Genomic DNA, 22061 nt, shown 5'->3' with positions numbered 1-22061 from the left:
ACTTCAGAGATCAGGGCGTAAAAAGAGAAGGCAGTTTTCTGCCTGCTGTCACTCAGGTCACTGGCTCTGGGGAAAGCCAGTGGCCGGGGCACTCAGGCAGCCCTGGAAGAGGCCCATGAGGTGAAAAGTTGGGACCTCTGACCCATAGCCAAGGAGAACTGAGTCCCCCTGCCGACAGCCACTGAAAGGTCTCGAGGTAGCGCCAGTTTCATCCAGGGAGCCTGAGAGCTGATCCTCGGTCCTGGACAGCCCTCAGGTGGCAGCAGCCCCTCCGGAGAAACCCTGAGCTAGAAGCCATCCAGCAAGGTTGCTGCCTGGCTCCTGACCCACAGGAATGTGAGGTGAGCATTTGCTGTTTCAAGCCACTAAGGTTTGGAGGGGTTTAAGCAGCAGCAGATAACTAACACCTTCAGCCTTGTCCAGGGAGAAAGACAGGCTTCTAGGAGCTCTTTCAGAAAAGCGAAGACGCCTGCCTCCCAGAAGCCGCCAGCAGACACTATCTCTCGTCTCATTGGCCCGGACCAGACAGAGGCCTGCTCTTCCACCAGTGACTGGCCAGCGGGTGGGCGGAGGCCCGCAGCCTGCAGCCTGGGCCGCCCCTGGGGGCCAGTGCCCCAGACGCACGGGCTGAGGGGAGCGGTGGAGGCCTGCGCTGAGCTGGGGCGCTGCCCACGAGAGGACCTGGGGCTTTCACTCCGTGCCAGCTAGGACTCTTCCGGGGAGGGCTGTGCGGCCACTTAAAACAAGGAGATTGGCTTTCAGTTGGAAATTTCTGAATTTCACCCTGGTTCTGAGAGTCTGTGAACAAAAACAAGTTGACCACTTTTCTTTGTGAAAGCTCACTGCCCCGATGCTGCCCGTGAGGCCCGGCCTTTCCCGGCTGATGTCATTCCAGGCTCAAGGCCATCGGTGAGGCAAAGCAGGCTCCCTCCAGACTCTTTGTCAGAAAATCATGCCTGGACGGGGCGGCTGTCACTCCCCCAGGAGAACAACAGCCACTCTTAATAAATGCAAGTAGAAAAAGATGTAAATATAAAATATAATATATATGAATATAAAATATGTATAAATATTAAAATTAAAAAAATAGATATAATTTCCTGAAAAACTTCTGCTCCAAGTTTGTTGGAGGTGGCTCTACACTGTTGGAATCCTGGGTCAAGTGGCTGTGTAGGAACAACTTTCACTGTCCCGGGGGTTCTGTGGGCTGATAAACAAAACAGAATGGTTAGGAGGATGTCAGCTTGTGAGCCTGTGTGTATGGTAACAGCTTTGTTGAGATGTAATTCATATGCTACACAACCCACCCACTTAAAGTGTACAATTCAGTGTTTTTTAGTGTATTTAAAGAGTTGTACAGCCAACACCATAATCAAGTTTAGAACATTTTTATGTTCATCACCCCCAGAAGAAACTCCATCCCCTTTAGCTATCATCTCCTCAGCCCAAAGCAACTGCAGTTCTATTTTCTGTCTGTTATATGTGTGTTTTAAATATAGCCTTTATTTGCCAGCAGGTAAAATTTTGGAAAAAAAAAAAAAAAGAGAAAAATCATATCATCCGACGTAAAATGTAAGGTGTGGTGTAGATTGTAGTCATGAACCGTGCTGCATGGCGTGTGAATGCTTCTTGACATACACGCTTTTATCAGCTGGGCTGTAGTTTTGTTGAAACCCTATTATGATTGATCCTTGTTGTCTGGGGAGGTGGTGGGGAAAGGAAGGGGACATTAGAGGGGCCGGGATGGGTCTGAGGGTCTGGTATGGTGGAGAGGGTTTGTGGAGGCAGATTACGGAAGAAAGCAACAGCCTATGTGTGGACAGGAGGCGACAACTTAGATTCAGGTGGTGACCTTATTTGCCAAGATCTTGGAGTGAGTCCAGTCCACAGACCTCAGCTCAAGGGCCCTGGGACTCCTTCTGATTAAGCTATGCTGAGTCACGACCCCAGATCAGGGCCAGCTGAGGAGGGATGACAAAGAATGGGGTTCAAGGTGAAATTCCTTTGCTTTTTCAAATTCTTCCAAAGCCTGAGGGATTAAGGCCTTCTCATCACCTCTTCTTCTTGCTCTGGCCACCCGCACCCGACCCCGTCATCAGCCAGGCACCTACTCTGCGGAAGTCTGCAGTGACTGCCCAGCTGGCCTCACACGGGGCAGGCTGCGGGGAGGTGCCAGCCATGCCTCTCCAAATGACCGCACTTGTCTTGGGCCCCTGTGGCTCTTTGAGGATCTCGAGGCCTGGCTTCAGGCCTATCTCTGGTCTTGATTTGCTCAAGTGACCCAGGGTAGGTCTCTTCCCCTCTTTGGACGTCAGTCTTCCCATCTGTACAATGTCTAAGACCAAAGAAATGACGCCTAAGTGCCCTTCTGGGTCTCTCAGCCTGTGAGACCTAGTTCAGCTAGGGTAACGCGATCACCGTTCCACAGTTTGCAGGGTTTCGTCACGTTGCCCTCTTTTAGTGTCCTCAGGGCCACTTCTCAACTGCACCACAACAGGGGCTGAGAGCCCAGGCCAGGGAGAGGGACTGCCAGGGCTGAATCGGCTCTGTAGCTGGTTAGTGCTGTGTCTTTGGGCAAATACCCATCCTGTCTACACCTCAGTTTCCTTATCTGTAAAGCAAGGACAGTGCTAACCTACCTCGTAAGGGTGGGTGTGAAGATTAAGTGGAATAACACGTGTAGTGTGCCCTGCACGTAGTAAACATTCACTACATTCCAGCGATACAGACTGGGGAAGTTCGGGGCTTGTCCGGGTGTGGAAGCGGAAAACCAGGCTCTTCTTGATTTTTCGTGAATCCAGATGCCTGAGGGGCAGGCAGCCTGGGAGCACAGCTCTCTGCTTGTGCTGAGGCTGGTCTGGTTGGCCCCCACTGGCAGCGTGTTGAAGAGGGCCGTGGAGGATTCTGGAGACGCAGGCCAGGAGGCCAGGTTGAGACAGGGATACCAGAGGCCTGTGGGGTGAGCGTCAGGCAGCTGAACAAGGCTGTGTTCTGCTCACTGGGGGCCGAGTTCTTCCCTCTTGTGGGGTGCAGTGTGGTGCGGGCAGGGCCCGGGTGCAGATACAATCCCCGGGGAGTCACTTCCTTTCTTGTAATTCATTTCTCTCCTCCCTCATGCCGAGACCTTCTCGTCACTGCCGGGCATGATGTGACTCAGAAAAACTTTCCCTGGAGCCGATCTTCTTGACCCCACTGGCCTTGCCCCAACTCCCTCAATCCCCCTCTGCCTGGGCTTCAGGCCCTGCCTCCTCCTGGCCTCTCCTTTTCTCTCTGCTCCTCTCTATGTACGCAGGTTTCCCTTATTTTACCCCAAAGAAGAAAAGAGAAAGGCACCGTGATTGGACCTGTCTGCCCCATCCAGGAACTGTCCAGTTTCCTTCCCCCATCACCTCACTCCTCCAAGGTCCACACCCATGATTCTTGGAGTACAAGGCCTCTGCAGAGGGTTCTGAGGACAGTGTTCACCGACTTCCGATGACCCTGTTGGGTAACTCATTTGACAGAGATGGGCACTCACTCTCAGCGTCTCGGGGCCCCAGCTGGTGAGAGGCAGAGACGTAGCTGACCTGGTCAGCTTGATTCCGAGCTGTGATCTAACTCCTCCCTGTTTCATCCTCTCCCACTCCCTTCTCGTTTGTTTTCTGGAATTGATCCCTCAATCGTTGCTTTGGAGTGGAGGAAATTGGCATTAAACCAGCAAGCAGTAGAAGGTCATTCTTCATTCAGGCAAACTCCGCCCTGATCTAGCCCCCACTGCAAAACAGCTCAGTGTCAGGGCACAAATGGCACAAAAACTCACAGAACGAAAAATGCCGACACCGACCAGCCCAGACCCACGGCCCCTCCCTCAGTAGGGTCTGACAGACATTCCACTCTCCTCTGGAAACTTGGACCCGTGGCTCTCTCCTGGCTCTCTCCTTCATTCTCTGTGTGCTTCTCCTGTCTCTTTTCCTGATTCTCATTTGGGGGTCCATGAGCCACCAAACATCAGCCTGCAAATCCCACTCATACCTGTCCTTGGAGGCCGGAGTTCTTGTCTTCCCCACCTCATGGCTTTCTCGCTGCCTCTCCTAACTGTGCCCTCCCTGAGGTCAGGGCCTGCACAGCCCTTGGACCCATCCTTCCCTCCTCTAAGCCATCACCTGGCCCAGTGTCTCTTACAGAGCTGTCGAATACTGTGGGTGTGGGAATAAAGAAATACACCTGTCCCCTCCCCTTGGTTGTTACCTGACACAATCTGGCCCTACCTAGTCACCCAGTTCAGCCGACCTCTGAACCTCAGGGTTTTGTGCTTAAAAGAATTAGGTACAGATAACCTCATTCACGAATATGATGCAGCTTTTCCAAGAGATAGCTCGGGTGCATTTAATAATAAATGAGACATGCTTATGACAGTTTTGGTGACAACGCAGCACATACAGAACCGTATGAGCATGATGATCACAGCTGTATGCACAGAACGCCAAGAGCGTGTTGAGGTTTACTCCCTGGATTCATTGAACTGTGAAGGCTCTGGGCTTGGGGACAGCAGCCACAGTGCGGCAAGTGAGAGGCCTCATGCTGAACATGGACACGACTCTTCCTTAGGGAAATGATCAGCCTGAGTGCGAAGTCGCATAGCTGCTGACACTGGGGCCTGTCGGTGTCCTCCCTGATGACCTTGCCCTAAAGCCACAGCAGGGCAAGCCCGGATCACCTGCTCCAAACTGGTCAGTCTTTTGGGTCCTGACTATTAAATTTAGAGTCTAGGCAGGACTCCTCAGGAACTGGCAACAATCAGTGGACATTTGAGGAAACTTCTAACATGAAAGGTAGGGACCAAAACAAATAGAAAAAGGAACTCAGAGGAAACAGATATAATACAGAGAACCAAGGAAAACTGAAAACAAAATCAAGAAACTCTAAAAACAGCCCTTCAGAGATCTGGGAAGCTGTCAGGGCCATATCATGTCCACATCCAGATACAGGAAGAGGCCCTGGAAAACTGAAAGATGGATGGTGGAAATGAAAATTGCAAAAGAGGGGTTCAAATCTGAAGTAGGTGGAATGAAAAGACAAGGAAATGTGATATGGGAGTGAAAAGAAAAAAATATATATAAATCCAGGAGGCTTACATATAACTAGTAGGAGTTCCAGAAACAGAGAAAAGAGGAAATAAAAGGGAGAAATTATGAAATAAAATATAGAAGAAAATGTCCAGGAATTTGAGGAGATGAGTTTCCAGATTTAAAGGGTTTCTCAGGTATCCAGCCCAAGAACTAATGTGACAAGACACATTGTGTTAATCAAAGCAGCCAAAATAAAGAGAAGATCCTGTGAGCAATCAGAGTGGAGAAAAGGGACAAACGGAAGGGTTCAGGGATCAGAATGGATTTGGACTTCTCAACAGCAGCCCCAGAATTCTATGCCCAGCTAGTCTCAGTCAAGGGTGAGAGTAGAATTAAGACGTTGTCAGATGAGCAAGAGCTCAACATTTTCCCTTTCATGCACTTTCTAAGGAAGGTACTGAGAATGGGAGAGACATGCGGTCCAGGAAACAAGGACTAGAAGGAAATACATCAAAATGTTTCTAGCAGGTGGAAAACAAAGAATGTTGCCCACTATCCAGTTCTATCTACAGTACACCCTGAAAGGAATTCATGGCAAAGATCAAGAATGAGTCACACCATGCTCTGGGGAAATCGTAAAAACAGGCCCTCAGAAGTTAGATATTTTCAGGAGAAAAGTGTATGAACACAGATCCTTGCAGCTTCTCATACTTAGAAAAGGACTAAAATCATTAACTGAGGGATCTGTTCTTCATGACTAACTGTAACCTTCTACCAAGATGTGTGTTTGCATGTACCCCTTCTCCAAAATCGCGTATATACTGACCACCCCCACCCCACCTCTTTGGAGCAGTTCTTTAGAGCTTTCTCAGAGGCTGTCTCCTGGGCTATAGTCCTCAGTAAGTCCCCAAATAAAACTGACACTCAGCTCTCACGTTGTGCATCCCCCCCACCCCGGTGGACATGGGGTTTATGTTTATCTCAGGTTGATGGAATCACAGGTATTACGATGGCAGTCCCCATAACAAACCTGTGGCCCTCTGTTTCCTTCAAACACCACTTTGTTATGAGACTTTCTCTCTTTGGTTCTCAGACTGTCCCCTTAATGAGTCTATAGGGCATACATTAAAAGTAGGATGGTACTAAACGATCCAACGTAGCTGTATTAATTTAGGTGCAAACAATGTTTAACATGTAGGAGTGTGACGGACTTTTAGCAATATAATTAATTGTTTACTGTGGATTCATTTAGAGTTCTTAGTTGTTAAGAACGAATTCACTCTAGCTAATATTTCTCAGGAAATGAATTTGTCAAAGGATACTGTGTAGTTCTTAAAATCTCCAAGAGGGTAGATAATCAGGCTTGGATGCCAGGAACATCAGCTGAATCCCATCCCATGGCTGCCTTGGTGGCCACCCACTGACCCCTACAGTGCTCACATGCTGCAGCTGGCCTAGGCCAGAGGTCTCTGCCACCCTACGTGCCAGCTACGTCCACGTGTTGCCTGCCTCTGCATGTCACTGCATTCTCAACCAAAATTTCACAAGAAGGGCATCTGATTGGTGGAGCCCAAGGCATCACCAGCCTGTGTACCAGGTACAAGGGATTCTGAGAAAGTGAGCTTCTGGCTTCTGTTTCCAGAGGGTGTGTGGAGGAGAATCTCCCAAAAGAAAGCAATGTGTAGGCATTTGTGCCTGGACAGCCCAGCCCTGGATGCCCAACCATTTTCGATAAAAGCCAGTTTTTAATTTGTCACCCCATAAACTGTGAGTCTGATGGCTGCTTTCTGGGCCAGCAGGATAGACGTTCAGGTGTGGCAATGCTGTCATCCTCACTGGGACCTGCTGAGCAAATCACCACCCCTTCCCTGCCAAATGGCAGTGCCACACAGAGCTGCTCGGGGCCAGGGCTTCCAGTACCCTGCCCTGTTCTCTGTGCTCTGCCCACAGTGACTGTTTGATCACTTTCAAGCCAAGGGCATCCTTCTATCTACTGTATCTACGGATCGGGGAGCTGCACCAAAGCTTGATTTGGGTTTAACTCCTGCTTAGCGAGGCAGTGTCCACTTTGTAAAAGTCCATTGTTTTTATTTTTATAGGAAAAGGAATCTGTTAGAAAAAGAGAAATTTTTCTCTTTACATTTTAATTGTGGCATATTCCATAAAATGCAAATATCACAGGTTTGTGGCTCAGGTGAATTTTTACATACATAAACACACAGATTAAGACAGAGAATATTTCCACCACCCCAGAAAGTTCTCTCATGCCCTCTCCCAGTTATTATCCCTCAAAAGAACCACTTCTGACACCATAAATTCATTTTGCCCATTCTTAAAACTTGTCAAAGTGGAATCCAATGGTATATACTCTTTTGTGTCTGGCTTCTTTCACTCAACAGGAAAGACTCAAGAGATTTTAATTTTTCTTGTTTGCCCTTTTCCTTAGTGTTCTGCAGTGAGTAAATATGACTGTAATTCAGTTTTTAAAATAGATAATAGTATCTTTAAAAATAATAGTAGCAATACCTATCGATTACAACATTTTCAGAAAATACGGTTTTCCTGTGTGCAGAAAAAGTAGAAAAATTTAAAAATTATGAAACGATACAAGAACAGTTTATAGTCATATATATATAAATAACAGGGCCACAACTAAGATGTATATTGCCCCAAAGCTGCAAGGTGGCTCTGACTTCCTTTTGGGCCCCTCAGACCCCCGACCCCAGGCTATCAGCACATCCTCATGGATGTCTGCCAGCAGCTGGTGTTATGGATCCAAATTTGGTTCTGCTTGCTGATGTGGGACAAAGCCAGTCTGTTATGCTGGGTTGTGGTGAAGGAAAGCACAGTATTTATGACAAGACGCCAAGCAAGGGAGTGGGAGACAAGCCTCAGATCCACTCCCACCTGGTCTTTGAGTTATGGTTTTGTCTTTATAAAGCGTAAGAACAAAAAGGCTGGAATGAATCCTGGCCTTGCAACACTTCTGTGACACTTCTTAATAATAGTTTTGGGAGTCAGGATGTCTCAGGTTTACAATTCTATGGCCAAGTGGTCTATGGCTTGGGGGTCTGTTAGCTTATCTTGACGTGGGGAAGCAACCTGAGCTTGCACATTAATGATGATATCTACAACAGCAATTTTGGTACATTAATGATGTTATCAACAACAAGAATTTAAGCCATCTGACTCTGATTAGCACATTTAGCACAAGATTGAGATCAGAGGGGAGGAGAAAGGGAATGAAGTTTTGAATAGAGAGATTAATCATAAACTCGGTAAGGGAACTCAGTTTTAGGGGAACTCAGTTTCAGTGGGTCCCACAGCAAGGGTCAGCAGGAGGCCACGGCAGAAGACAGGCACAAATCTATAATATTTCTGTACCATTTCCAGGGCCCACTGGGGCTGGTGCTGGGGAATGACAGGCGTCTCCTTGGGCTTTGGGGAGCCTCTCCGACTGCAGGAATTCCAGACGAAGCCTTGGTGCTATCAACTGAAAAAAATACACAACGTGAGAGCAGCGGGTCTCAGGTTTATTTGGGGACTTGACGAGGATTGTTGGGAGGAAGGAATTTTCCTCTACCCGTCTAGCTTCTTCTGGCTGGTGTAAGAATGACATTAACGCGAGACAGAATAACAGAAGAAAACCAAACAAAGTTTAATAACATACGTACATGGCAGAGACCAGAAAAACCGAGTAACTTGCCAAAATGACCAAAAACTTCACCTTGAATACCATCTTCAACTGAAGACAAAAGAGGATGTCGGAGGTGGGGGTTTAGGACTTCAAAGGGGGGAAAGACAATTGACCTGGAGATGGAAAAGTAATATGTGGTAGGTAAATGTTTGCTGGGCCGTGCAGAGACAATGGAATACGGAGAGTTCTCTGATCACCGAGAGTCTTCCTGACCACACTTAGCCCGTATTCCTTGCAGGTATCTGTGGTGACAGGTCCATTCCTGAAACAGGCCCTCTACCTCAGTTCTTGAGACAGGCAGGGAGGTTAGTTTCTTCCAGAGTCTCCTGGCCTTGGTGTTTTCAGCTTGAAATTATCAGCATGCCAAAAAGACATTTTGGAATGGAAAGTTTCAGGACTATGGCCTAGGAGAGCCTCTCAGGTAGCTCTGAGGATCTGCTTCAGAGAGGTCAGGGAAAAGTCAGGATTTACAAGAATTTTTGGCTGGGAAAAACATGTTTTTAAACATAAAAAGATTCCTGCTAATCACAAACAACAGATATCTCAAATTAATGATTTTAGTGTTTTTCTATGTGTGGAAAGATGCAGGAACCTGGGGTCTTTGAAATTTTTCCTTAGATGTACATCTGAACTATCTAGGGGTCAGTATATCTAGATGCTTCCTGTTTTTCTCCATCCTGAAGTCCTGAGGGTTCCCCTCAGGTGGGCAACAGCTGTGGCCGATGAGCTGACCTTTGTAGAACTGGTGTGGTAGGCAACATTCTTTTCTTTACAGTCCCCTGAATCGGGGAGGGGCCGCGCGGGCTGGAACCAGCAGCAGGAGGAGGGAGGCTTCATCAGCTGCTCGCTTAGCCTTGAGCTGGCATTTATAAGCTGGGCCCAGGGGCCAGGGCCAGAGTCACCCTGTCGAGCCCTGTCGAGCAGGGACAGTGGCAGCTGTGAGAGCAGCATGCTGGCCAGGGGGCTTCCCCTCCGCTCAGTTCTGGTCAAAGGCTACCAGCCCCTCCTGAGCACCCCGCGGGAGTGCCTGGGGCATCTCAGGGTGCCCAATGAAGAGGGAGCTGGCATCTCCACTAAAACCCCTCTCCCCTTCAATGAGATCCCCTCCCCTGGTGACAATGGCTGGCTTAACCTGTACCGTTTCTGGAGGGAGAACGGCCCACAGAAAATACACTTTCACCAAGCCCAGAACTTCCAGAAGTATGGCCCCATTTACAGGTAAGCCTGACAGAGGGTGGGGCTGGCAGGATAGGGAGGGAGGGGGCCTGGGCAGCTCTGCTGTGCTCCCTGCTCCCCAGATGGTCTGCTCTCCCCTTCCAGGCTCTGGTTTTATTTCTTCCTGCCTGGGGGTGACAGGAAAAGGAATAAGACTTCCCAGACAGTGGGTTCAGTTCCTGGCCCTGAGGGCTCGACACCCGCTGCCTCGGTCCTGCACCCTTTGAAAGTTTAGGGAGGTGGGGGTGCTCTTAGTATCCCCTGCAAGTGAGCAAGTCAACAAACCTTGACAACGTCCTCCCTAAATCCATTGTCCACCTTGGAAGGTAAGTTTATCATCCCTATTGTCAGAGGAGACCCAAGTTCAGAGAGGTTAGGATTTTTGCTCTGGTCACCGAGCTAGATCCCTGTCCTGCTGGGGTGCTGGCCCCACCCCTCAATCCTGTGCAGCTCTGGAGCAGCTGATTTTGTCCCTTCCTCTAGGAGTGGCTAGAGCCCCTCTTTGACAAGCATCTGCCTGGCTTCCTGCCAGGAGGAAGGGCTTTTGGTCTTTTGCCCTCTGAGCATCCCACCTTCTCGCCCTGGAATAGAGGTGGGGTCTGGGGGCTGTCATGGGTGGGAAGCCTCACTTGTTCTGGTTTAGCTGTTTCTAAGGGGGGTTGGCTTCAAGTTACACCTGGGAGCTTTTCTGAGCGAACAGATGAGGGGGATGGGAACCGGGGGATGGGATGGGGCAGGGATGGGGCTCCAGAAGAGACAGTACATTTTACTTTACTTTTACTTGAAGTGAAAGGGTCAAGATAGGGAAAGGGTATCGTATGACACGTTAGCTGGCTGGATAGGTGGGCTGAAGGGGCACAGGCTTGTCTGTGTAGGACACCAGCTGCTCCCTTGTCAGGGCCGCTTCTTCCCTCTCCCACGACCCCTTCTGAAGCCGTCAGTGCCTTTTTTATAGCTGGCTGGAGGCAGGGAGCCCCCCCACCGACTGAGCGTCAGACCTGGGAGAAGGTTACTCCTGAGTGTCTCTTTCTTGTCTCTCTCTCTCTGCTAGGCCTGTCACTGCCTCCGTCCCCAGCCTGACTTCACGGCACTCTCTCTCACTCCCGGCTTCCTCCCCCCACCTCCTTCCCGGCTCCCATCCCTTGGTAGGGACTCCTTATTTCATAAAGCCTCTTCCTGTTTTCTGAGTCACTTTCATCTGAGCCTTGCAACGTGTCCTTAAAGTTGGTGTTATCATCCCCATTTTACAGGTGGGGAAAGTGGGGCCCAGAGTGGAGAAGGGTCTTGCCAAGGTCACACAGCTCATCAGGGCAAAGCCAGGGCTGGAACCCCAGCTGTCTAATTTCTAGCTCAGCATGTCACTGTTCTAACAATAGCTTTGAAATGATGATAAACTCCTAAATAAACACAAGAAATTTAAAATACAAGCTTCATGGTTTTATTTTTTCTTAATGCAAGGCTGTTCTTTATAGAACAATTTAGAAAAATCAAAATCAGATACAACCTCAATTTTGATAATATTTCTCCACCATTCAGAATGTGAAGATATTTAGACGCTGTGTGGTGCTGTCCCTCAACATATCAAAGACCTCATTTCTCTTTTCTCTATTTAGCATAACTTTAAAAGGCAGCAGAGTAGCCCATTGTATGGCTAGGCCATATTTTTTTAGCTAGTTCTTTTAAGTGGACAGCTAGCCCACTCTAAGTGTTTCTGCTACTAGACATCCTCATCCATCAGGCATCTTTGTCTGCTGTCAGGTTGCTGCCTTGGGCTAAATTCCCAGAGGTGGAATTGATAATAACAATAGTCATTCAAGGACTTTGCAGAGCTTTTTTTCTTATTCTTTTTTTCTAATGGAGCCAGTGGTGTGAGGATGTGCGGCAGCTGGAAAAACACGGAGGGGATTTTCTGGGAGGCTTAGGGAGTTAGGCTCAAGCTTTATGTTCAGCATTTAAAGCAGTGCCATCCTCACTCGGGTCCTTCCCTGCCCCCTCCTACCTCTCTCCTCTCCATCAGAGGGAGGAGAGACAGAGAGAGAGAGAGAGAAGAGAGAGAGGGGGAGGGAGAGAATTTGGCTTGTACCTGTATGTTCATATGATGTTTTGTCCTAAAGTGTATCTTGAATTATCTTTCTTATGCAAAAGGCAAATGCAAGTGAGAACTGGAATTTTCTGTTTTTTCCCAACTGTTGTATTTTAATACTATCTGCAAAGTGCTTTATGTGGTATATTTATACCTGGGGCCTGATGTTTTAATAGGGACACGTTACTTTGTCCAGCATCTGATTCTTGGAGGCAGGGTGGCCATGCCCAGAATTCCAATCCTAGAGCCTAGAAGGGATTGGCTGGCCTGGTGTGTGGCCTGCCTAGCGGGCTGCATGGAGTCATGGAGCTAAGCCAGTAGAGGATCACTTCAAGGTGACCTGAAGGTGTCGTGTTTCTGAGCTCTGCATGGGTGAGAGGGTGGAGGGTGCTGAGAGTGTGGACACGCAGGAAGAGTGAGCATGGAGGACCTGATGGTCCATGGAAGGCCCTGCGTGGGGGTGGGCCTGGTCCCAGGGATATGCTGGGGTTCGCAGGAGCCACTGTGATGAGGAGCACACAGGTGTCACGTATAGAATGTCTCACAGGAGTCACACCCATAGACCGCATATCATCTTATCCATGGCAATCCTGTGAGACAGGCCCAGTGTTCGTGTCCATTTTATAAAAAAGGAAACTGAGACTCAGAGGGGTGAGAGCCTTGCCTCAGGTCACATGACGAGGAGGCCTGTCTGCTCTGTGCTGTCAGCCACAAGGGGGTTACAGACAAGCCGTGCCCTGTGTCCTGATTGCCCAGGGTCTGCATGACTCCCCTCAAATCCTTACATCATAGCGCCTCTCTTCCTCTCCTCCAGGGAGAAGCTCGGCAATGTGGAGTCAGTTTACATCATTGACCCTGAGGACGTGGCCCTTCTCTTTAAGTTTGAGGGTCCCAACCCAGAACGCTACGACATACCGCCCTGGGTCGCCTATCACCAGCATTACCAGAAACCCATTGGGGTCCTGTTTAAGTGAGTCCTGGGCCACCTCCCAGGGGCTGGAGGGAGATGATGGGCAACTGTGGTGGGGGCAGAGGCTGGGGATGAGGGGCTGGGGCCTCACTTACCCTGCACCTTCTAGCTGGGGCCTCTAGACAAGTCATGGTCATCTTCCTGATGCCATAAAACAGATGATGGTGAGGGTGAACAGCCCTGCCAACCTTCAGGGAGATGGTCAGGTCAAAGATCTTAATGAGTTATTAAAGACCTTAAGTTTTCATTTATTGGTTCATTCATTAAGTCCCATTTTATTGAGCACCTACTACGTGCCAGTTCTTATGCTGGGCTTGAGGTAACAGTATGGCAGGGCTCTGCCACTGTGAGTCCCTGATTGTCTAAATATACGGTGAGAAAGATGAACGAAGTAGTGTATTTAAATGTAATAAATGCCATTTTACACCAAGTTGCTCATCAAAAATTTAAAACTGTGACCATAGCAAGTGTTACTATGGGGAAACTAAAATGTTCATAGCTTGCTTAGTGGGGCTGAAAATGGATGCCACCACTTTGGGAAATGGTTGGACATTACTTCCTGTGGTTGGATATTCACATGCTTACAACGCAGCCGTTCTGCTCTCAGGGACATACTCCAAAGGATATCCCCACCCCCTGAGGGGGACATGGACTAGAATGTCTGCAACGTGGTTGTTCTTAACACCAAAACCCAGGAAACCAGCCAAGTGCCTCACAGGCGCGTGAATGAGTGCACAGTGGTGTAACCCAGTCCGAAAGGACAGACTCTGTGACCCACAGCAATACAGATGACACTTAGAAATATAAACTGGAGTGAAAAAAGCAAATCATGACAGCTTTTATAAGTTGAAAACAAGTAGACATTTTTTAAAAAGTATGTTTTAGAAATATATGTCAATCAGATGAAACTAGGGGGGAGGGTATAGCTCAAGTGGTAGAGCGCATGCTTAGCCTGCACGAGGTCCTGGGTTCAATCCCCAGTACCTCCTCTAAAAATAAATAAACCTAATTGCCACCCCCCACACCAAAATAAAATAGTTAAATAATACAATAATAAAAAAAATTAAATATTTTTTATAAAAAATCAAATAAAACTAAATACAAAAGCAAACAAGGGAGTCAGGTTGGCGGTCCCCTTAGCTGGGGAGGCAGGATGTGGGAGGACTAGATGGGCACCTGTCAGTTACCGTCAAGTTCCTGGTTTCCATGTTGGGCAGTGAGTTTGTAATAACATTCCTGTAAACACACAAAGCCCCAAAAGGACAAAGAGGGAGTTGCACCGAGCTCTTTTCAAGACTGGGCCACAAGTTGAGAATAACGGGCATTAACCCAGCTCTGAGCATCTGAGATTCCCCACCAGTGTGAGTAATGGGGCGTGCTGGGGGTGCAGAAGAGGAAAGGTTGGTCATTGTGTCTGTGCAGGGGTCAGAAAAAGGGACGTAGAGGGACGCCTGAATGGCAGGAGGGGAGATGGTCCAGGAGGAAGGGGAAGTGGTGGAGAGGGCAGGCCTGTAGCAGAGGCAAAGACTAGAGGGCTTGAAAGTTACTTGAAGGCTCTAAGAATATGAATTCCTGGCTCACAGCGGTGGCAGCAGAGGGAGTAGAGAAGGGCAGGGGTTTTGTCCTCCTTCAACCTTTCTTCCTGTCCCCTCCGCTCCTTGCCAGGCCACACAGAAGGTGGGAGGAGGTGAGGGCAGGGGTGGATGTGGACGTGAGTGCTGGACGTGAGAGCTATGGTCCAGCCTCCTGGGAGAGCCAAGCCAGCCCCCTCTGTGTTTGCCAGGCCTGAGGTTTGTGACCATGAGGGCCTGAGGGCCCGTGTTTTCTCAGGAAGTCAGAAGCCTGGAAGAAAGACCGACTGGTCCTGAATGCGGAGGTGATGTCTCCAGAGGCCATAAAGAACTTCATTCCCCTGATGGACACAGTGTCTCAGGACTTCGTCAGCGTCCTGCACAGGCGCATCAAGCAGCAGGGCTCTGGAGAGTTCTCAGGGGACATCAAGGAAGACCTGTTTCGCTTTGCCTTTGAGTGTAAGGGACTTGTACCTACCTGGCCACAGTCCTGGGGGTAGGAGAACCCAGTGTCCCAACTTGAGACCCAGCATAGACCATGAAGAAGTGTTGGGACCGGCGTTTGGGATGAGCTGCTGAACACATTCTCCTCCATTGGCTACCTGTGAGAGCTGCAAGCTCTCATCTGATTCACACTATGGGGGGAAGGATCACCAAAATGTAGGTCCCTATTGCCACTTTCCTCCAAAAGCCAGAGCTTGGCTCATCCCTTCATTCTCCAAATCACCTTCTCCTGGGACAGAGACCTTAGAGGGCTGGGAGGGGAGGGGAGTGTTGGGTGGTTAATCTGAACTGGGTATGGGAGGATGTGTAGGAGTTATACAGATGGGATAAGGAAGTTGGGCAGTATAGGTAAAGGGAACAGCACATGCCAAGGCCCTGTGGCTTGATGGGGATCATGTGATCACTGCAGGAGATTTGGGGTGCCCAGGTTGGCCTGAAATCAGCATTCAAATCCCTAACCCAGGAGATGGGAAAACCTTGGGGTTGTTGTAACTTCTTATGTCTGGCCAGGGTGGGCTCTGGATGGCCAGTTACCAGGGAGTGATGTCCCCTAGTTGTCCATCTGATCTGTTTGAGAAAGTATTCAGCTGCTGTGGTCAGTTGTAGATGAGAAATCCAGGAGGAAAGCCCAGAGGCTGCTGGGGGTGCTGGTGGAAGGAGGCAGAGCAGTTACATCCCAGCCTGGGCCTTCTCCCAGCTCTGCTTCCCACTCAAGTGATCCCTTTTCAGGGTCTGCCACAGGACCCTCTGAAGGAACTGGGAGGCTGCCAGAAAGGCAGTTTTCTTCAGCCTTGCAATTTCAGCCCCTTGGGACTCAGGCTTCAGTTTCTTTACTAAAGGATGCTTAGGCTGGTTGCAGGGGTTCCTGTGTGTTGAGGGGGTGGAATGGTTTCCTGGGAGCTGAGGCTCTTAGATGGTCAAAAGGGGTTCCCTGCCTCCTCTGCAGCCATCACCCATGTCTTATTTGGGGAGCGCCTGGGGATGCTGGAGGAGACAGTGGACCCTGAGGCCCAGAAGTTCATTGATGCTGTCTACAAGATGTTCCACACCAGCGTCCCCCTGCTCAACCTCCCCCCAGACCTGTTCCGTCTGCTCAGGACTAAGACCTGGAAGGACCACGTGGCTGCATGGGATGTAATTTTCAATAAAGGTGAGGGCTGTAACCTGGGCAGCCGAGTCTGGGGGCCAGGAGAGCCCTGTCTACCCCTGGAGGTGGGAAACCTAGGTCTAGGTTTAGGGGTTGGGGAAGTGGGGAGAAAGAGGGGAGAGAAAAAGCCAGCTGGAAGCCTCAGGCCTCGGCCTGCCTTTTCCCCAAGTTATCAGTGGGCACTGACTTGCCATGCAGGAAACTCACCCTCTGGTGGGCAAGGATGGGCATCGGGAAGGCCTTGAAAATCCTAGAAATGTGGGCTGAAGGCTGGCTATGGGGATAATTAGATTTTTCTAGAAGAGGGTCAAAGGCGTTCATCATATTCTTCCAAACAGCTCACGATCCCCAACACGGGTGAAGGATCAGTGTTTCAGACTTGGCTGTGCTTGGTGACAGAGTAGGACTCTGGTGAGAGAGATTGGTAAAGTAGGGTAGGGAAGGGTGACTGGATGTGCCAGACCTGGAGTCAGATCCTGCCTCTGCCCCGACCTTGATCTTGTGATCTTGAGCAAATCTTCACACTCAAGGAGCTTGTTTCCTTATCTGTAAAATGGGGATGATAGCACTGACCCCCAAAGAGCTTTGGTCAATAATTAAACAAAAAAACAGATATGAAGGGCTTAACAGACTGGTGCTCAGAAAAACAGCAGCCTGGAAAGCACAGGGCTCCAGAATCCCCAAGCCCCTGTACCACCTCTCACCAGTGATCACGCTCCTTCCTGCCCTACTGTGGAGAGCCTCACTCTTTTTTCTTTCTTCTTGCCTCACAGCTGAAAAATACACCCAGAAATTCTATGGGGACCTGAGATTAAAAACAGAGTTCACCGATTATCCAGGCATCCTCTACCGTCTCTTGGGAAATGACAATCTTCTCTCAGATGATGTCAAGGGCAACGTTACGGAGATGCTGGCAGGGGGCGTGGACACGGTGAGGACGTGGTGAGGTGGCTGAGGTGGCTTTAGGAGCACATCCTGTCCCTTCCTGTGCCCCCGGACCCTTTCCACCAGCCTGCCTCATTGTTTGAAACCCTGCCCATGTGGGGTGAGTCTGCCTCTCTGACTCCATTTCCTAAATACTAATCTCCTAGGAGGGTGAGGTCAAGTCAGTCCCCCATGGAACATGCCTGGAGGCTGATCCACAATTTTTTCTTTGCCTGTGAGGAGGCAGTGCCTAGGCACAGGTGGGTGACACAGCTCACTCGGAGTCAGGAAAGCAGGCAGGTCCTCAGAAAAGCTGGGAGCCAGTGGAATTTGCCCTGGGCTCTGTCCTCCAAGTCCTTTTGTTGTCTTCCATCCTCCCCTTTCTCCACCTCAGTCCCACCCCCAACCCCCACCGCCCCCAAGCCTCGGATGCCTGAAGGCATCATCTGTGGTAGCTCCCTGAGGCCCCCTCCACAGGCAGAACAACACCCTAGAAACTTCTGTTTTTGAACATCAAAACTCTGTCCTGTGGGCCATCCCTTTTTTTTTTCCAATACCTTAAACTTCCTCACGCTAATGTGATGTTGAGGGTTAGTTCTTTAGTGTCTCTTGATTGTTAGTTATGATTCAGGCACTGAGATTTTAGAGATGAACACAGCAGACCTCAAACTTCTGCAGTGGCTCAGAGAGGAAGAGTGTATTAATTTTTTGGTTGCCATGACCAAGTACCACAGACGGGGGTGCTTAAACCAGAGAAACGCATTGTCTCACAGTTCGGGACCAAGGTGTCAGCAGTGTTGCCTTCTTCTGAGGCCCCTCTGCTTGCCTTGTGGATGGCTGTCTTCCTCCTGTTTTCACATGTTCTTCCTTCCCTCCTCCTTCCTTCTCTTTTTACACGGACACCAGCCCCAGCTGATTAGGGCCCACCCACATGACCTCATCTTACCGTATCTTTTTAAAGGCGCTGTCTCTGGATACAGTCGCATCGTGAGGTACAGGGGGTTAGGACTTCAACATGTGACTCTGGGCGGGGAAGACACAGTTCAGCCTGCGACATGCAGGCAGCACAGACTGCCTACCACGCTGTGTTACGGGGCCGGGGACTAGGCATGTGCCAGGTACCTACGACACTAAGCGGGGGGAGGGGAGAGACGAACGTGGCCTTGCAGGACAGGGGGCGCGCTCCATAGAGCCGAAACCAACTTGTCTTTCCTCCTGTTGCCAGGAGGAGAGGGAGGAGGAGTAGCATTTCAGGAAGGGGAGAGGCCTGTGTCAGAGCCTCCGGTGAAGGACTTGGTTTCCTAGGTACCACATTTACCTTGCGCTTTCATAGGGGAGTTTGGGTCCATGGGCTGCAGATGGAACTTTTGAGCATATTTTAAACATAGTTCATTGTCAGTCACGCGGGAGAGACCTCCAATAGCTGCACCAGAGCAGCTAGTATTCTTAGGAAACATTTACGAAGCAGGCTGTGCATGGCAGGCAGGTTCCTAAGCTTTTCACGTGTGCTAACGCATTCACTACTCACAAACACCACTATGAGGGATGTTACTGTTCTCGTCCGTTTTTAGATGAGGAAACTGGGGCGCAGACAGGTTAAGGAACTTAGTCAAGGTCACACAGTTAGCAACTTAGTTGACTGTCTTATTAAACAAGTATCTCCTGAGTCCCCACCCTGTGTCAGGCCTTAGAGGTAGTGAGACAAGTAACACACATTTGATCTGAGCCTTGAAGAAGGAATACACACTTGATTCCCAGGTTGGGGAAGGGAACTGTAGGGAAAAGGGAACAGCACGAGGAAGATTTATGGGCTTCAGGATCTGCATGTAGCTCAGTGTGACTAGAGCATAAGGAGCATGATGGAGAGAGGTGGTGGCGGGGCTGGGAGCAACAGGCTGGTGTCGGAGGGCACCCATGGGTCAGGCCAGGGCCTCTGGACTTGATCTGGGGACTCCAGGGAGCCAGGCAAGGATTTCAAGCTGGGAAGTGACTGGATGGCATTTTTTCACAATTGGGTCTGCTGGGAGGAAGAAGGAGCATGTTCAAATCTCTTGGACCAAAATATGATCCTTGGTAAGACAATGTTCCAACAACCTGTGTCCTAACCCAGGAGGGAGGGCTGCTCCAGCCCAGGGTCCTACCACCACGGAATCCGGTCTCCGGGGCTCGATGAGGATCCCTCATACCTTCAGTGAAAGCTCATGGTCACTATCTCAGGCTAATACTGAGACTACCTGGTTAATATCAGTATGTACCACATGATAATTGCAACACTGACAGAAAACAGGTCTGGTTGTTCCGATTTCAGCATTTCTGAGCCTCACTTTGTCCTATGCTGCTACAGGCAGATGCTAAGTCTAGGGGGAAGTTCTACTGGGGAGAGGGATGGCCATTTAACAGGCACTTCAAGAAGAATGGCAGTCATTCAGGAGTACAACCATTACAGAAGTAGGATTGGGCCTCTTAGGGCTACTGGAGTCCTTTGGAAGAAGGCATTAGCTGTGTGGATGGCCTTCTACTGGCTGGGGAGATGGGTGGGCTCTGCTGACATGAGGGAGGAGGGCAGAGACAAGAGCTGCCCCAAACATTCCTGCCAGGGCCATGAGAAAGCCTTCTTGGATATTTGCCTTTTGAATTGTTTTGCTTTTTTTTTTTGGATGGTGGTTTCTGGATATTGGGATGAGAGTGGGGAGAGATGTTTGGCAATGAAAATTTAGCATGGGTCTGTGTGCCCCAGGAGTGACCAGCCCTCTTGGTTTTCTGCACCTCCTCACTCCCTGCCAGACATCCATGACGCTGCAGTGGCACTTGTACGAGATGGCACGCAGCCTGAAAGTGCAGGAGATGCTACGGGAGGAGGTCCTGGCTGCCCGGCGCCAGGCCCAGGGAGACATAAACACGATGCTGCAGTTGGTCCCGCTCCTCAAAGCTAGCATCAAGGAGACACTGAGGCAAGCCCACCCTCACTATGCCTGCCCCTCCCACCTCAAATCCCTGGGCAGGGCCAGGGTGGTGCCTGGACTCAGGGTTACAAGAATGGGCTGGAAGAGGAGATTGGTAGTAGGAAGTGAGAAGTCTGGAGGGGACAGCTGGGAATGGGGAGAAGGGTCCTGCCCCCCAAGGTCTTTCCAGGGTGCTGCAGCTGGGACTGAGGTGCCGTGCTGGGTGCAGAGGCTTTGTCCAGGCATTGGGGCATCAACTTCTGAATGCCTTCCACCGGCAGACTGCACCCCATCTCCGTGACCCTGCAGAGATACCTTGCAAATGACTTGGTTCTTCGAGGTTACATGATTCCTGCCAAGGTAGGTGCAGCAGGAGGGCTGCAGGCTCTGTCAGGCAGACAGACGAGGCCAAGGGTAGACTGTAGTTGTGTACAGATGGTGGGAGTGGGGCTTCTGTCCTGCCTTACTTCCTGGAGCTGGTGGGGCCCTTGGCAGCAGTGGTCCAAGTGTGAACAAAGGGCAGAGGTGGTGGACACAGTGGGCAATGTCTTTGGAACGTTGCTGGACCCAAGGGTTAGGAGGGAGATCTCACAGGCTGTCTGGATCTCTGGGGGCCCTCTGGGGCTGAGGGAAGGGGCAGGACAATTCTTGGGCCACCCCTGGCTTAGTGTCTTCAGTCATGCCCATTTGATGGATGAGGCTCAGGGAAGGGTTGGGGCCTTGTTCAAGATCACACAGTGGGCAGTGTCCTGTGCTGCACAGCTGGGTAGCCAGGCTGGGGCCCAGGAGTGGGGATGCTGGGTAATTGCCTGGTCTGTGAGGAGGTGAAGCCTACTTAGACCTTTGCTACTTTGTCCCCAGACATTGGTGCAAGTGGCCATCTACGCCATGGGCCGAGATCCCAACTACTTCTCAAAACCAAGCAAGTTTGACCCAACCCGGTGGCTGGGTAAAGACAGGGACCTCATCCACTTCCGGAACCTGGGCTTTGGCTGGGGTCTGCGGCAGTGCGTGGGCCGGCGGATCGCTGAGCTCGAGATGACCGTCTTCCTTATCCACGTGAGTCTAGCCTGGGGATGTCTGTCTGTCATTACTTGGCCTTCCCTCCCGGACCATTCCCTGCTGCCTCCTCTTCTGGGCCCTCATCATCTTTAGTGGATACTCATCACCCACTGGTGCTCCCTGACCATCTGTTCCCCTACAGTGGTGATGGGATAGGGGTGGGGTCAGATAAGGTTTTGTAGAACCAAACCGAAAGCCTGAGCCAAGGGTCTGTGCAGGGTTTGATAGCAGCTGGTGGTAGGCCCCTTGGAGTGTCTCAAATCCCACTCAGCAGGCACTGCTTACAGGTGAACGAGCCTGGCCTAGGGGAGACAGACCCCCCACCTCTCCTGAGCCCACCATCTCTCTTTCACAGATTCTGGAGAACTTCAAGATTGAAATGCAGTATCTCAATGATGTGGACAGCATCTTCAGCCTCATCCTGATCCCCGACAAGCCCATCTTCCTCATCTTCCGGCCCTTCAACCAGAACTCACCCAAGGCGTGATCTGAGAGGGTGGCCACTGCTCTTCCTGTCATCCAGGCTGGCAGGCATGTGGGAGGGCGGCCCGAGGAGGTGGGGCCCATGGGAGTGTCTGCACCTCCAGTGCTCCATCCCCACCCCTGCTCCCTTCTGGCCAGCTCTGACCAGATGGAGTTGGCACCCAGTGGTCAGCTGCTCCAGCTCAGCTGAGGCACCCCTCTCTCCCCCCACCTCTTCCCCCTCATTGTCCACCCCATGAAGGCAATAAATGGCTGAACTATGTGAAGTGTTTTCATTTCCATCTGACCCCTGAGGTATCCATCACTCCTGTGGAGATGCTCCCTGACACTGGTCAGCAGACAGATCTGAGCATGAATGGGGGACTAAGGCAGCTGCAATCAAAGCCATTTCTGCTGGGACCCACCCACCCACCTA

At 50.3% G+C, this 22061-nt stretch overlaps 1 protein-coding gene across 4 annotated transcripts; it reads left to right on the top strand.

Annotated features, from left to right (window-relative positions):
- Positions 1-272: 272 nt before the first annotated feature.
- On the top strand, positions 273-21908 carry LOC102516700 (cholesterol side-chain cleavage enzyme, mitochondrial). 4 transcript variants are annotated; one of them, XM_032468938.1, is made up of 9 exons: positions 273-341; positions 12858-13013; positions 14844-15043; positions 16035-16238; positions 17009-17166; positions 19944-20110; positions 20383-20461; positions 20963-21160; positions 21519-21908. In XM_032468938.1, the coding sequence occupies exons 3-9, from the start codon at positions 14893-14895 to the stop codon at positions 21648-21650; spliced, it is 1089 nt and encodes a 362-aa protein (XP_032324829.1). In that variant the 5' UTR covers positions 273-341; positions 12858-13013; positions 14844-14892; the 3' UTR covers positions 21651-21908. The 4 variants fall into 4 exon arrangements, with proteins under 4 accessions (XP_032324829.1, XP_006182097.1, XP_014412528.1 ...); XM_006182035.2 differs by lacking the exon at positions 273-341 and adding an exon at positions 9646-9963; XM_014557042.2 differs by lacking the exons at positions 273-341; positions 20383-20461 and adding an exon at positions 9654-9963 and having other exon boundaries at positions 21519-21660.
- The last annotated feature ends 153 nt before the right edge of the window (positions 21909-22061 follow it).

The sequence above is a fragment of the Camelus ferus genome, chromosome 27 (genome assembly GCF_009834535.1).
Source record: "Camelus ferus isolate YT-003-E chromosome 27, BCGSAC_Cfer_1.0, whole genome shotgun sequence".
NCBI classification, from domain to species: domain Eukaryota; kingdom Metazoa; phylum Chordata; class Mammalia; order Artiodactyla; family Camelidae; genus Camelus; species Camelus ferus.
The sequence above is the reverse complement of the archived record's forward strand: the minus strand, read 5'-3'. Positions and strand labels throughout refer to the sequence as shown.